At 45.2% G+C, this 16,978-nt stretch overlaps 1 protein-coding gene across 1 annotated transcript in view; it reads right to left on the bottom strand.

Annotated features, from left to right (window-relative positions):
* LOC119965683 (ATP-binding cassette sub-family A member 13-like) overlaps positions 1–16,978 on the bottom strand; it is a 398,370-nt gene that overhangs the window by 7,543 nt on the left and 373,849 nt on the right. The window contains exons 54-58 of the mRNA XM_038796446.1: positions 14,618–14,727; positions 12,030–12,180; positions 8,955–9,089; positions 5,399–5,502; positions 714–806 (exon numbers count right to left, since the gene is read on the bottom strand). Coding sequence (XP_038652374.1) covers positions 714–806; positions 5,399–5,502; positions 8,955–9,089; positions 12,030–12,180; positions 14,618–14,727 — 593 coding nt within the window. The remainder of the gene's footprint in view (positions 1–713; positions 807–5,398; positions 5,503–8,954; positions 9,090–12,029; positions 12,181–14,617; positions 14,728–16,978) is intronic.

The following is a 16,978-nucleotide window of genomic DNA, read 5'->3' as shown; positions in this document are numbered from 1 at the left end:
CAGGAGAGGCGCAGATTTGGAAATGTCCAAATCACAGGAGTATAAGCCACAGTCGTGTTAGCCCAGCAGCACATAGGTTTACTTCTGTCAGTGAGTACTTCGCCATCTGCTGATTTCAGCTAACTCTGATGGTGGGACCAAGCGCACTCTTGATCCCTTCTACTTAGCTGTAGATATTTCTGCTGCTACAAGCAGTTTGGATTTCTTGACATAAGTTGATCCAGTGTTTGAATAGTATTTCCATGTCTCTTGCAAGCCTGTTTAGCCTGCTTTCATGTTGTGCAATGTTCTAGCTGTTGGGTTTATGTTCCATATTATGCACGTGTTGTTTATTGCATCAATGACTCTTACCATCTCAGCTGAATGGGCTGCTTAACAGGCCAGATCAGCATAGATGCCTAGGAAGGTCATAGGACTGAAGGAGAGTACAGGGATAGGAAACAAAAATGAGAGTTTTAAGATGAAGACCATTATTTAGCCAGGAGCTAGTATAGATTTACAAGTGTAGGGGAGGTAAGTGAACAGAGTTTAGTGTGTGTTCAAATATGGGCAGCAGAGCTTTGTATGGCTTCAAGTTTATGGATGTTGGGAGACGAATCAGAAGTGCATTTGAACATACAAGTCAAAAAATACAAATAAATGAGGAATAAAATGGTGTGATACATTTGAAAGAAGTTCAGCAATGGTGGATTCCTACTGGCTGTAAAACATACCTGTTTTTTATGTGCTTGGGAGAGCCAATACATTCTAATTTCCCATTTACCATAATGGCAAGTCTTGTACACAAGGCTTCACATTCCTCCATACTGAATCAGGATAAAAAGAAAATAGGGTTAGCATGAACAAAAGTCAATGCAAGCAACAAAATGAATGGAGACTTCTGGTGGCGATTTGTACCTAGTGTGTAAACTATACCTTTATTTGAGCTAAGCATTTTAGAAAATCTACAAAAGATGACACTACAACAGTGTTAAAAAGTAATTGAAAGACAATAGGATTTAGCATCTGTTACATCAAGAAGTTCCTCATCCATTAAGTACCTAACAGACCAATGTTATCACCATAATTATCCCAGAGGGAGAGTTCAAATCAATGATGGTTCACTGCTCAAACAATTAGTACATTTTGACTCAACCAGAAATCTCTCAGACTTATAAAATTCTTGGGCATCAGGACCAATTCTGGATCCTGAGGACACTTGTCAGTTATACTCTGGCACAATCTTACAGTCTCGAGGTTTGCTGTTCACTGCGCCAGTGAATGAAATTTGGAGATGAGAGGGCTAATCAGGAGGTAGGACGTGAGGGCAGCCAGCAGACTTCACTGGCTGCAGTGGGGATGCAACTGAAGTTAATAAAGCACAAGAGAGAGCTGTCAGGCTTTTCTTAAGCCTCAGTACGCACTCTCAGTGGCAATAGGCTGGATGAGAGAGTGCTGCAATGACAGGCTTCCGATTACCCTTGAATGCAGCCTTCCTGTTTTTATTTGATACTTTACAGATCTCATGTGAAGTTCCAAGCCTCTGTGACCTCCTGTTGTGCACTCGTATCCTGGGAACTGACAATATGCACACAGTGAGGGTCCCGGTTGCCTCCGGGTAAAATGGAACGGCAGGGAAAACTTCACCTCAATTGACTCATCAGTTGCCACTGGGAACCTGCCTCCAGGAAAAGCACACAGAGGCAGGAAGACATCCAGGAACCCCTCTGACCCGGCTTGTCCGGAATTTCCCCACCTCCCCCCATCTGTTAGCCTCCACCATGGAGTTGAGAAAATTCCAGTTACAGTTCATTAGCCATTGGCCTTAGTACAGTTTAACCATAACAATATACAGTTAACATATTCCAAGTTAAATTTCATAGTCTTAAATAATATATGTTTGCTTGATGTGTTTTTTTAGCCAAACTATAAAAACAAATAGCAATTCATGTCACCAAAATATGCAACTTGAAAGAAAAATGAAAGGAAGAAATAATATGGTTAACAATGTGATTAAATGCTTGCAGCGGTTATGAAATCATCTACTATTTATTATAAGTAAATAAGGAAATTAAGATACAAGTAAAAAGGACTTGACAAAGTTTGTGCTGCATGGCACAATGTCTGTTACAACACTGACGAATGATCATTTGGTGTTGTGCAACATGGCAGTGGATGGACAGGATTCAAGGTCCCCCAGCCGCTTGTTTCTTTGTGACGCACTGTTCGCTGGAGGTGGGATTCTCTCTTCCCTTTGAACCAGGCGTATCCCCAGAAGGCTGCAGGCAGACCCGGTTGGGTGGTCTTCCCACATGGCAAGATCCTACCTACTGCTGGTTGAATACCAGTGGCGGAAGGACAAGGCTCTTAAGTAGCCATTTAAAGGCCTCAAATGATCTCTGGCCACCTGCAAGCCTTCCTGCCCCAGGCTTAATCAGTGGAGGTGGGAAGGTGGTGGGATCTCCACCCTGTATCCACCTGGTCAATCACACTATCACCCACCCCCCTTTCCACACACTACTCCCCTCCCCCCCCCCCCCCCCCCCCCCCACCCCCTCCCTCACGCCTCTGAACTCAACATCTGGAGGCCATTAATTTCCACCCTATGTTATTGGACAGAGTTAAGTTAAATACCTACCTGGTGAGTCTCTACATGTCGCAGTGCAATATCTGCCAGCAGTGTTATACTCATTTTAGACCTCAATGCTATGGAGTGGACACTTTTGACACATTTGATCATTAAGTATCAGAATCAAATGGCCCATATTAGGCTAGATGCAGATGGTTAAGTACAGAGAACAACTTCAACTTCAGAAGAGTACGCCCTAGAATTTTAGTGATTCTTTTTCCAATCCCTGCACCATCCAATATCATGTTAAATAATGATAAATTATATTATGTCTGTAATGAATAAGTTTCTTCTGGGCATATGGAGGAAGAGAATAGAGGGGACAGCTATTCCATCAGCTTCTTGTCATTCAAAGACACTTCTGGAACCTCTTGCCGGAAGCAATGTGGAGCATCCAATACATCGACTCAAACATAGGCAGACATTAAACATGGACAGACATATTATTATTAGATAGAATGTGTCATTTGATGTATTTCCCATCATTCATGTCTCTGGACAGAGAGAACACCATGGATTGAAGTTTTCCAAGGTGTCTGTGGGTTATGGGGGCGGGGGGTATATTTAAAAGTTAGACCTCCCGTTTGTTATGAGTAATTGCTCTAGCAAGGCAGGTGATTTACATGTTTTCCATAATTTTTATTGCTTCTGTTCGCATCCTACAGCAGAAAACATAGTAATTTCCAGCCCTCTGGTCCAAAGGCATTGAAAGTGCCACTGAAATCTATCCAAATTATTCAATTACCCTGAAATTGAGGTCAGGAGAACAAGCAGGTGATTTTTGTTTGTAGCATTTTATATTCTGCAATATATTTTGTGGAATTAGCAACTGAAAACATTGCATTGGAAAGCCCATGCCCATTGTCTACATAATTTTAATGCACAATTGCAATGTACAAGGGTGCAGAAAATATATTCCATAATATCAACTGTTACTGTGAGAGAAGCTCTTATGCTCCCATTTTCCATGGCAATTAATGACGGTCCTCTTTTTACACTGATAAGGTGGCCTGCAAGAGAACCTGGGCCGGGATCCCGGCGGGACGGAGTGGCGTGAAACACTCCGGCGTCGGGCCTCCCCAAAGGTGCGGAATTCACCGCACGTTTAGGGGCTAGACCCGCGCCGGAGTGGTTTCCGCTCCGCCGGCCAGCGTGAACGGCCTTTGCCGTCCCGCCAGCCGGGGCCGAAAGGTCTTCGCCAGCCGGCGGAAGTCCGCGCAAGGGCCGGACCGTCAGCGGCTGCTGATGTCATACCGCCGCATGGCAGGGGAGGGGGTCTCTTCTGCCCCCGCCATGGTGAAGGCCATGGTGGGGCGGAAGAAAAAGAGTGCCCCCACGGTACAGGCCCGCCCGCCGATTGGTGGGCCCCGATCGCGGGCCAGGCCACCGTGGGGGCACCACCCGGGGTCAGATCACCCCGCGCCCCCACCCCAGGACCCCGGAGCCCGCCCGGGCCGCCAATCCCACCGGTACCAGAGGTGGTTAAACCATGCTGGCGGGAAAGGCCTGTCAGCGACAGGACTTTGGCCCATCGCGGGCCGGAGAATCGTCACGGGGGGCCCGCCGACCGGCGCGGCGTGATTCCCGACCCCGCCGGATCTCGGGGGACGGAGAATTTGGGACACGGCGGGGTTGGGATTGACACCGGCCCCGGGCGATTTTCCGACCCCCAGAGGGTCGGAGAATTCCGCCCCTGATTCGTACCTACTCTCAGCATTTATAGGAAATCCCTTATGACCTAAAATCAGATGCCAGGATTCACCAAAATGCTCTGATCATTTAAAGTAGTAAACAAACCAATTTTATTCAACAGTGTCTTAGTTACATCAAATACTCAAATCACCAATGTGCATGAGGGAGAGATTTAAAACCAATTATTCTCATGGAATATATGAACTGCTTCTCAGAAAACCAAGAATGATAAGGAAAGAAATCTGAGGCAGCAAAAGTCAAAAGTCTCCTGTTTACTCAAGTTAGACCTCAAAACTCACCGAAGCCACAAGTAAAATTAACTTTTTACTGATACTGCTAATAACCCAACATTGGGCGGGATTCTCAGACCCCCCCACCGGGTTGGAGAATCACCGTCGGGGGTGGCGTGAATCTTGGTCCCACTGGCTGCCGAATTCTCCGGCGCCGGGGATTTGGCGGGGGCGGGAATCGCACCGCACCTGCCATTGGCAGCGGCGATTCTCCGGACCACGATGGGCCGAGTGGCCGCCCGTTTTAGGCCGGCGGGACCAGGCTCCGCGGGCGGCCTCCGGGGTCCTGGGGGTGGGAGGGGGGGGGGGTGGCGCGGTGGTATCTGGCCCCGGCGGGGTGCCCCCATGGTGAGCTGGCCCACTGATCCGCGGGCGGGCCTGTGCCGTGGGGGCACTCTATTCCTCCGCGCCGAACGGTGTAACATTCCGCGATGGCCGGCGCGGAGATGAACCCCTCTGCACATGCGCTGGGGTGATGCCAGCACACGCTGGCGCTCCTGCGCATGTGCCAACTCACGCCGGCCGGCGGAGGCCCTTTGGTGCCAGTTGGCGTGGCGCCAAACCCCTTCTGCGCCGGCCGGCACGGCGCAAACCACTCCGGCGCCGGTGCAGAGGATTCCTTCAGGGCAGCCCGACGCCGGAGTGGTTCACGCCACTCCTCGGTGTCAGAGTGGCCCACCCCGCCGGTTCGCGGAGAATCCCGCCCATTATCTCTCTGAAAATCCCAGCAACACAAATAAATACAATATTGCTACTGTGATCACAGTTGTAGTAATTGTCACATATGCCAAAAGTCTTATTTCTGTACCTGTGTGATGTCAGGACTGCAGCACACCCAGCCTCCACTTCATTCATGATTGCCTTCCAGAGATAGCGTTTGGATTCAGGATCCATTCCTGAACTCGGCTCATCCTAAATATAAAGAACCATCAAAACATCACCCTCAAAATACTTGTTTGCACTGACCATAAAGTGGCAGATGATACAATTACGATCAAGTATCTTTTCCACTCAATTATCTATTTGTTAATTTCAAGAATACTTTTATCAATGTTTCACAGGAACATAAGAACTGATCTTCTCTTTATTCATGTGGTCCCATCATTATAAGTGCTGTATTAAAATCAGGTCTATATTGCAACCTCTAAGGAATAGATCACCTTGATCACATACCTGGGCAGATTTTCCAGTATCAGGAGTGGTACTGCACTGAATGTTTGCTGCTGTTGTATGTGAGAACCCTGAGGAGGTCAAGATGCCTGCACGTGCGCTGTAATTGCCGAGAAGTTTAAAATTCTGATGGACTAATTTGCGCTGCTCACAGCCTTCTACAAATATGTTGGGCGAGATACACGCTTTTTGCTCTGTTATGATCTTGGTAGAGACTAATAACTTTAAAAAAATCAATGCTCCCAGATACTTATGAACAGAATGAAGCCACAAGATCTCATGGTTTAAATAAAGCACAAGAATTTTTTATGAAGTAGTCTGTGTCCAAATGCAGCAAGACCAGGACAATATCCAGACTTGGGCTGACAAGCGGCAAGTTACATTTGCGCCACACAAGTGTCAGGCAATGACCATCTCTTACAAGAGAAGATCTAACCATCGTCCCTTGACATTCAATGGCATTACCATCGCTGAATCCCCCACAATCAACATCCTGGAGGTTACCATTGATCAGAAACTGAACTGGACTAGCCAAATTAATACTGTGGCTACCAGTGCAGGTCAAAGGCTAGGAATCGTACAGCGAGTAACTCACCTCCTGACCCCCCAAAGCTTGTCCACCACCTACAAGACACAAATCAGGAGTGTAATGGGATACTCTCCACTTGCCTGGATGAGTGCAGCTCCAACAACACTCAAGAAGCTCAATACCATCCCACTTGATTGCTTCTCCTTCCACAAACATTCAAACCCCCCACTGCCGACAAACTGTGGCAGCCATGTGTACCATCTACAAGATGCACTGGAGAAACTCGCCAAGGTTCCTTCGACAACACCTTTCAAACCCACAACCACTATCATCTAGAAGGACAAGAGCAGCAGATACTTGAGAATACCACAATTTGGAGTACCTCCTCCAAGTCACTCACCACCCTGACTTGGAAATATATTGCCATTCCTTCGCAGTCACAGGCCAAAATCTGGACCTCCATTCCTAACAGCAAAGTGGTTGTAACTACACCTCAAGGATTGCAGTGGTTCAAGAAGGCAAATCACCCCACCTTCTGGAGGGCAACTAGGGATGGGCAATAAATACTGGCCTAACAGTGACGCCCACATCCCATAAATGAAAAACAAATTTCCCCGCTCTGCCTATATTTATGGCTCGATCCCGGCTCTGGGTCGCTGTCTGTGTGGAGTTTGCACATTCTCCTCGTGTTTGCGTGGGTTTCGCCCCCACAACCCAAAGATATGCAGGGTAGATGGAATGGCCATGCTAAATTGCCCCTTAATTGGAAAAATGAATTGGGTACTCTAAATTTATTTTTAAAAAAGTATTTGCATGACAAGGAATACAGAAGTGCACCCTGCTTTACGACCTCAATGGTATTGTAAAACTGGTGCAATTCACCGCAGGCAGAACATAGGGTGGGATTCCATGTGTCCAAACGTAGTCGGCGATCGGCGGAGGATCCCTGGTTTGACACTGGCGCTGCCCCCTCCGAAATGGCGTAATCGCGTTGCAAGCCGCATGCCATTGGAAAGGAGTTGGCACGTCATCGGAAGCCCTTCCCCTGATGCGCCGCCCACGATGGGCCGAGTTCCTGATGGCGCGGAACACTTATGCTTTTTTTTCCCGTTGACCCTGCAAGGTGGCTGAAGATTGTGTCCATAGTTGGGGGGGGGGGGGAGCTGTGCCTTGGACGGGAGGGCTTCAGCGAGGGCTGGGTGGGTGGTGAAGGAGTCACTGGGGGTCATTTTTTGGCAGGTGGAGTTCGCGCGGGGCCGGTGCCATGTTGCACAGCGCGGCCAGCGCAGGCCACCGCCGTGCGCATGTGTGGCCACGGACCCGGCCATTCTCCAGCTGTTTTTGGCGTGGGAGTCGGGAGCTTTTCCCAACACGGCTGCTCGGCCCCCAATGGTCCTGGAATCTGTGCAGCTGTTGCGTCATTTTTTCTTGCGTAAAATGCCACTGTTCCCACGCCGGATTCAGCACTTAGTCTGCAAATTGGATTGGATTGGATTGGATTCGTTTATTGTCACGTGTACCGAGGTACAGTGAAAAGTATTTTTCTGCAAAATACTTGCTCAACAGATCATTCAGTACATGGAAGAAAAGGGAATTAAACAGAATTCAAGAAAATACATGAGAATACAAATCGGAGAATCCAGCCCATAGTCTCCCAAATGGATAATCACAGCCCAACATAAATTAACAGGCAAATTGCAATTGACTATAAACTATAAATTAAGCGTTAAATATAGCTTTACAATCAGGATTCCATCACAGCTCAGATAGTTAGCCCATAATTGTTACAATTATTTTTCTCTGGTGAAATTCAGGTGATTAACATTGTGGCTCAACCCAACACCTCCCATACATTATCCCCCGCTCCCATATCCACCCCAACCCAACTCCTGATGCCCCAGCCCTAACCAACCTTCCCAACTACCTGACTTTCCACCCAATCCAACAACCCACCTCCCGACCTGACTACCCATGCTACTCAATCCACCCACCACTCAGCCATTCATTCATCCTAATTCCAAGTTCCAGAACGTCAGTCTCATATCGGGCTCCATAGTCAGATATTTAATTCTTTGTTTTCAGCCACATGGTTCTGAAATCTGATCTCACAGTTATATGTTACAACAGGAATTTAAATCTTGCTTATAAAATTACCTTTTGTTGCTGGTGTTTATAATAATGGATGTCACACATGTAGGAGCTGGTATAATTGTGTGATACTACACAAGTGGGATGAGGATCCTGGTTTATTGGAGGACCTTGGATCAGACTTTGAGAAGCACTGCCCTAACTGCTTCCTGTTCATACTGTTCAGTGCTCAGTGCATCAAACCTCTGTGTTCCATATGTGTCGCTGTCAACTGAAACACCATGGGCAGGATTCTCTGTCCCACCACCAGCAGGATTCTCCATCTCGCCAGAGGGCCAATGGCAGCCCCATGCTATGCCGTTGGGAAATCCCCGAGCATTGGTGCGCTGCCGGCACGACGGAGAATCCCGACAGCAGAGAATCCAGCCCCATGTTATTCACCCCTAATTTTGTATGTTTAATAGACAAATATCATCTACATTATATGTAGCTGAAAATAAAACATAAGAGAATAGTTGCAAAAGTGACCATTTGATTGCCTACCCATAGATAGGTAATTTTAAGCCACAGATCTCACCAGTAAAAGTACTTGAGGCCTTCCAATCAATGCCAGAATTGTAGAGAGTTTCCTCTTTGTGCCACCACTGTATGTTTTCACTAATTTATCGGCATGCGAGGTAAGGGACAGACGATGAGCAAGATCATGAGTTTGCTACAATGCCAACAAAGAACAAAACACTGTGAATGAAACGCTTATAATAGTTAATAGCTGGGCTTTACAGGAAGAACATAATTGTTAAAAACATTGGGTGGGTGGGGTTTCCCACCTGCCCTCCCCACGGTGTGTTTTCTGGCGGCTCTCCATTGGCCACACCATTGTCTACGCTGATTTGCCTGGCTTGCCTGTCCAACCGCTGGGGACGCCTTCAGCAGGACCAGAGGACGCCGCCGGTGGGAAGGGCCTGACACTCCCGCCCATTATTGTCTATTATCAATTCTGTCTCAAAGAAAGATGTGTTTTGAGTGAGCTAGGGTGGAGTCGGAAACAGTTTCTGTTACTGATTTGGACTATAATTCACACCTTGATAATACGGATGCAGTGAATAGATAGAAATGAATCTTTACATTTTATGGTCATGAATATTATTGGGACTAATATGTCAAACATCAAATATGTTAATGGATTAAAAGACATTGCCCACGCAAACTCAAATCGCTGAACTAGGTTGCATTTTGTACGTGAAACAAAAATGTTTTGCCTTGTATCAGTGATCCATGTTGGAATGAACAACAAAAATATAAACATGAGAAGGGCCAGGTTTTATTGGCAATATTGGCTTCAATAATTGGTTCAGGTCAATGGGTTGGGATCAGCTCAAGCTTCTCCTAATTTCGGGTCATCCATTTCTAACGATACCATATCAAAATAAAATTGCCCTTTTAGAGCCTATGGTAACATTTTGAGTGGTTAAATTTTATTCCCCACACACATTGAAGGTTTAATAAATTACATGAAGGATCCGAATGCTTTACAGGAAGAACATAATTGTTAAAAACATTTGGTGGGTGGGGTTTCCCACCTGCCCTCCCCACGGTGTGTTTTCTGGCGGCTCTCCATTGGCCACACCGTTGTCTACGCTGATTTGCCTGGCTTGCCTGTCCAAACGCTGGGGACGCCTTCAGCAGGACCAGAGGACGCCGCCGACTCCCGCCCATTATTGTCTATTGTCAATTCTGTCTCAAAGAAAGATGTGTTTTGAGTGAGCTAGGGTGGAGTCGGAAACAGTTTCTGTTACTGATTTGGACTATAATTCACACCATGATAATACGGATGCAGTGAATAGATAGAAATGAATCTTTACATTTTATGGTCATGAATATTATTCAAATGTTTATGCAGATTAGTACAAATGTTTGGCAGAGACAGAAAGCACTGATTCATATGAATGAAGAGATAATATGCCATCGACGTGATGACATAATGGCCTTGAAGTAAAGGACCTGACCATGTCTTGTTAGAGCTGGTCAGCAAATGTGTAACCTCAATATCATTCTAAAAGGAATCTGTCATATAAAATGCACTGCAAACGTGTCCACATGGGCATTTAACAGGGGGTATGAATAATGGAAAGTAAACTGCTTTTAGCCAGGCCTCTTTCAATGACTTGCCCTAACGTTTGAGAAATGAGGCAGGGGACAGGGAGGGTCAGATAGTTAAAGTAGAATGGGACACTCACCCACTCCATTCCCACCCTGATTTGACCATCTGTAATGTTAAGTTTGCAGGTAACAGGGGAACCCACTGTAGTAATGCCTAACCACCAGGCAAAAAACGTTGGGAATAGCAACCAGAGTCAGAAAAGGTCCACCAAATTAGGTATTGTTACATGTTTTAAAGTTTCTTTTTGGGCTAAATGGATCTGGGATTCTCCAGCCTAACAGGGCTGCTCCTCCATGTATCAGGGCCTCTGGCAGTAGTCTCTTTCTGTATGATTTTAATGCCTGGGCAACTACTTCCTGCTGACTTACAGGCTCTTTGGGTGGACAAGCAGCTAATGAGGTCCATCATAGCTGGGAGTTAAAACGGAGACATGTATGCCTAACCCAATAACCTTGAATATTTCCTGTTTCTTTGCAGGTAAAATTAACTTACTTGCATCGCTTTGGATTATTAATTTTACCTCCACATTAAATTACAGATAAGGTTGCATATTGCTGCATAATACACATATCCTTAAATTTTTTAATGCATTCCAGGATCATGAAATACAGACACTTAAGCAGTTTGATCCTAAAACCATGCAGAAATCTATTTGACAATAATCGTCTCATACTTCTTCACACAAAGAATAAATAACAGCATTAAGTCAATAGGTTTCCACACTTCCACCATCATTGTGCAACACAATTTAATAATGTAGATAATTTAAGCATAACCAAAAATACCAATGGATGAGAAGCTAAGTAGCACTGAAAACAACATCAGTGTAGATTATAGTATTCTGGAAGTCAGGGACTTCAACTTCTTCTTCTTCCTGATGGAAGCCATGGGCAGTGAACATGCCCACACTGAATATACTGTACATGGAAAAATGCATAAAGGCAATGTGATGGCAAGACTGACCAGGAGATTCATTGACAGGAGGATTGGCCAGAAAGAGCATGATTCAGGGGGGAAAATAAAAGGCTGATGACACACAATAAATGTTTCAGCATTCGCCCCTCTCCCTAGAAACTGCCTTGTCAGCTCTTCAACAATTCAGCTCCAGGTGCATCCCTATCTGGATGTACCATAGGTTTTTCAGATGGAACATTTTCTCTTGCATGAAAATGTGTAAATACTGTCAGTGAACATGGACATAGTTGTAACTAGTTAAATGCTCTTTTATTCAGCACCTGCAGCTATTCATGACAGCAAGCTCAGTTCTGCAAATTTGATCCACCTCGTACAATTTGGACACTAGAGGATGGTGAACATTCATGCACACTTCCAGTATCCTCATGGTTTAATGATGAAGTGCATAAATATACTTAAGACCAGGGAATAGCTGGAAAATGTTATTCGAGTGGATAGTCTGACTGAAAAAACAGTATATAAACAGGCTATATGGCAGTGGATTCTGCAAATATAGAAGAATTTATTGTTACTCACTTTCTTGATCATTTCCTCAGGCATTCCACGGATTCTCGAATAGAAGTATATGTGTTCTTGGCCAGTCAACAGATCATCCAGGGCATCATACTGGGGACAGTATCCAATCAGAGATCCATCAACATCCGTACTTATGATGTCTTGAATCGACCTAGTGATAAAGCAGTGAACATACCCACACTGAATAGACTACATGAATAAATGCATTGTACATTCAAAGCTGAGTAATAGCAGGAATGTCTGAAACTAAAACATATGTTTTAGAAGCAACACATACCATCGCCAAGGTAAAAGTCAGACAGCAGTGAAGAAAATAGGAAGAAACTAATTTTGCAGTAACAATAATAACAATCATAGGTTGCATGCTAAATTCCACATGTACTTATCCCAAATTGATATGTGTTCATAGTCCCTAATCAAGAAACAAAGTACACCTTCGAAAGGAAATAAATAACAACCACAAACAGCAATCCTGCCATACAGCATGTCTTCTTCATTAGATTTGGGGCAAGATTGACAACTGCATTAGAACAGCCTCAGGCACAATACATTATTTTTAGGAACCAAATGCACATCCCTGTACTAGGTGTCAGTGCAATGAAAATGAATCGATCACTAAATCGCGTAACATTATCATATCACATGTGTTAGCTAGGCAGGTGCAGAATAAAGCTCTGTACTCTGTGCCAGTAATGTAACTTAAACACCAAACTTAGACAGTGCTTCTAACAGTACCATTAACCTCTGAGTAAGAGAGGGGAGGCTCTAGCATAGCAGTAATGTCACTGGATGAGTAATCCAGAGGCTCAGAATAAAGGTTTGGGAAGCCAGGTTTATTCCGCCACAGCAGCTGGTGGAATTCAATTAATAAATCTGGAATGAAAAAGCTAGACTCAGTAATGGTGACCATGAAGCCATCATTGATTTTTCATAACAACTCACCTTCCATTTAAGGTAAGGAAATCTGCAATCCTTACCTGGTCTGGCCTACATGTGACCCCAGACCACAGCCATATGGTTACTCTTAAATGCCCTCTGAAACAGTCTGGTAAGTCACCCAGTTGTATAAAATTGCTACAAAGTTGAAAAGGAATGAAACTAGATGGCCCGGCATTGACCAAGAGAATAGAAACAAGGACCCACAATCGTCAACCTGTCGACCTTGCAAATTCATCCTCAATAACTTCTGGGGGGGCTTGTGCCAAAATTGGGAGAGCTGTCAAAAAAGACTGACATTGTGATACTCACCAAATCATAATTACAAATACTATCCCAGACACCACCATCACCGTATCTGGGTATATCCTGTCCCACCAGCAGGACACACCCATGAGAGGTGGTGGGGCAGTGGTATACAGTCTCTGTGAGTCCTCAATATTGATCATCTGGAAGTCTCATAACATTAGGTCCAACATGGGCAAGAAAATCTCTTGCTGATAACCACCTACCACTCCCCTACTGAGCTGACGAATCAGTGTCACTCCAACTTGAACATCAATTTGAAGAAACTCTAAGGGTGGCAAAGGCACAAAATCCATTCTGGGTGGGAGACTTCCATTTAGCCCATGAGGAAACTTTAAAAAATGTTAATCAGCAAGAATGGCTTGGTAGCACCACCACATATGGAACTGGCCAAGTCTTGAAGGACAGGTTGGGTGTGCAGCAGGTGGTGAGGGAACGAACAAGAGGGGAAAAACTACTTGACCTCATCCTCACCTGTTTTAGATTCATTGGTAAAAGTGATCACCACACAGTCCTTGTGGAGACTTCACATTAAGCATACCCTCCATCTTATTGTGTGGCACTACCACCATGCTAAATTGGATAGATTTTGAAGAGGTCTAACAACTCCAAATTGGGCAATCATGTGGCCATCAGCAACAGCAGAATTGTACACAACCACAGTCTATAACCTCATGGCCTGGCCCACAAGTCCCACTCTGCTCTGTGCAAGGTTTGGACATGGAAGATGTTGTGGATGTAGAATCACATAAGGAAGTGTTTAGGAATGGCCTTATCTGTGATGTAGTAGCAAGGCCATTTAAAATGCAAGGCCAAGGGGTGGCTATCAATATGAGTTGGGGAGTTTACATAATGGAGAGGCGGGGGCAGCTGGGAGCTTGGGAAGAGAATAAGAGGCCAGTGAATCTAGAAAAAATAGAGCATGATGAGTTAAGATTGAGGTTGAAATCATGGGCAACAAGAAATCATTCAGTGCAGTGGCTGAAGGAGAGAGCAGTTTAGGTGCCTTGGTAAGAACATATTTTTGGCACAGTACTTGGGTGGGCAATAGAGAATGAAGATGACACACTGGACTACACAGTTGCTAACTGTATTCTGAGTAAGAAGGAACAATGGAAAGGTTCAGAAATGGTGACAGAAAACTAATTATAAAGGAATAAAATGGATAAAGTATCATCTTTGTTTAAAAGTACAAACAAAAATGTGGTTCTTAGTTTCAGTTTCATAACTACAAAATTAAATGGAAGCTTAAGTTACACAGATCATATAAAACAGAAAAGGTTTAGTGAATCTAATTTTAAGGCACGAAGATGCCAGACCTCGAGAATGATAGGCTAATTTATTACCCTGCAGCAGTCTTGATAATTGCAGAACCCGAAGATGGTCCTATGTCTCCTGTCAGCATCTTGAACGTCGTAGTTTTCCCAGCCCCATTCACACCGAGAAGACCAAAACACTTGAAAATAATTTAAAATGGAGAAGTATGTTACGTAGAGTTCAGGAGCAAATGATGAAGGTCCACATGCATAATTCTACTAAATTAAGTATGGTTCAAATAGATTCATCCTTTATTGAACTATATTCAGGTAGCAACTCATTTCCCTGTCTTCTTTATAGGATCTGAGGCTCTACCCCGATGGGCCGAGTTCCCGACGGCGTGGAACACTGGCGGGGGGGGGGGCCTTCGTCAGGGACTGGGGGGACTGGTGGGTGGTGGTCCGGGGATGGCGAGGCTGGTTACAGGGGAATAGTTTTTGACAGGACGGGTCTGCGTGCGACCGGCACCATGTTGTACCCCGTGGCTACTACAGGCCGCCGCCATGCGCATGTGCGGCCACAGACCCGGCAATTCTTTGGCCGTGTCCGCAGGTAAAGCCTTTATGCATGCGCGGCTTCCAGTCCCCCACCAGTTGGAGGATCGGTGCAGCTTTTGCGCCGTTTTTTCTGGCGTAAAACGCCACTGTTCCCACACCGGTGTCAGTACTTAGTCTTCAATTGGAGAATCCAATCCCTGATTTATCAATCGGAGACTTCAGGAAAGAATCCCCATTCTGATCCTAGGCCATGCAAACCACATACATCAGGGATTTGACATATATAATATGGAACTGCTTGGCATCATTTGCCACTATACATTAACAGATCTTCTCTACATGTGAAACAAAGAGCAACACCACAGGAATACTATAAGTTCATTGGTTGGTAAGAAATTGTCGTTAAGGATTGTTGACAATTTGCTGTAAATTAGAAAAGCATGTATACTTTCAATAAGTAGCTTCACTTTGATCTAAGAAAGTTTGGGTCAATAAAATAAGGTAACGAAAGTAATAACAATAGTCTTTATTAGTGTCACAAGTAGGCTTACATTAACATTGCAATGAAGTTACTGTGAAAATCCCCTAGTCGCCACATTCCAGCACCTGTTCGGGTACACTGAGGGAGAATTCAGAATGTCCAATTCACCTCACAAGCTCGTCGTTGGGGACTTGAGAGAGGAAACAGGAGCACCCGAACGAAACCCACGCAGACACGGGGAGAACATGCAGACTCCGCACAGACAATGACCGAAGCGGGAAACGAACCTTGGACCCTGGCGCTGTGAAGCAACAGAGCTAACCACTGTGCTACCATGCCGCCCTAGCGTAAGGGGACTAAAGGTAAGACTTAAAGTAAGGTCTCCAAAGACTTACAGCAAGTTCTTTGCATTGCAGTGGCAGTGTTCAGAGTGAAATAAGGTCCCTGGTGTAATTAGTCTTCTTTAAGGGGATAACTAACAAGCTTAACCAGAAGGGAAGTCATGTTAGTGGAGCTTGCACCTGTGATATGCTCATCCTGCGTTATGTAGGGAGTCATGGTCATTTCCAGTGTCCCTGGCAACCACGTGTGCAGGAAGTTGTCCAAGCTGCTGGATAACTGCATTTTGGAGCTGGAAAGGTGGAGGGGCCTCTCTGAGGTGCATCCGTGATGGTGAGATTGCCTTCGACAGTATGTTAAGTTAGGTGGTTGCACACAGGTAAAGACTGAATAGGTTGAAAGGGGATTGTTGACCACCAGACAGAGTAGAGGAAGGCAGGTAGTTCAGGAGACCCATGTGGCTGCCCCCCACCCTCTCTAACAGATATACTGTTTTATATATTGTTGGAGGGGGGGTGACTTCTCAGGAGATAGCAGGAGAAGCCAGGGCCATGGCACCATGGATGACTCTGCCCCACAAGAGGGGAGGAAGAAGAATGGCAGGGCTATAGTGATAGGGGATTCAATAGTAAGAGGAATACACATGAACTTCTGCAGCCACAAAATAAACTCCAGGATGTTGTGTTGCTTCCCTGGTGCCAGGGTCAATCTGCATTCTGAATAGCAGATGGCCATGGTGCATATTGATACCACCAACATCAGCTAAAAAAAAGGGATGAGGTCCTAAGAGCAGAATATAGGGAATTAGGAATTAAATTACGAGGTAGTATCTCAAGGGTAGTAAACTCAGGATTATTATCAGTGTCATGTGCTAGTGTGAATAAAAATAACCCTTGCTAGACCCAACTTGGAGTACTGTGAGCAGTTCTGGGCACACCTGAGAAAGGATATTTTGGTCTTGTTCGGAGTGCAATGTAGATTTACAAAAATGGTACTTGGACTATAGGGGTTAAGTTACAAGGAAAGATTACACAGATTAGGCCTGTTTTCGCTATAATTTAGAAAGTTAAGTG

This window comes from Scyliorhinus canicula, chromosome 5, assembly GCF_902713615.1.
Source record: "Scyliorhinus canicula chromosome 5, sScyCan1.1, whole genome shotgun sequence".
Classification (NCBI taxonomy): domain Eukaryota; kingdom Metazoa; phylum Chordata; class Chondrichthyes; order Carcharhiniformes; family Scyliorhinidae; genus Scyliorhinus; species Scyliorhinus canicula.
This window is presented reverse-complemented; position numbering and strand designations above follow the sequence as displayed.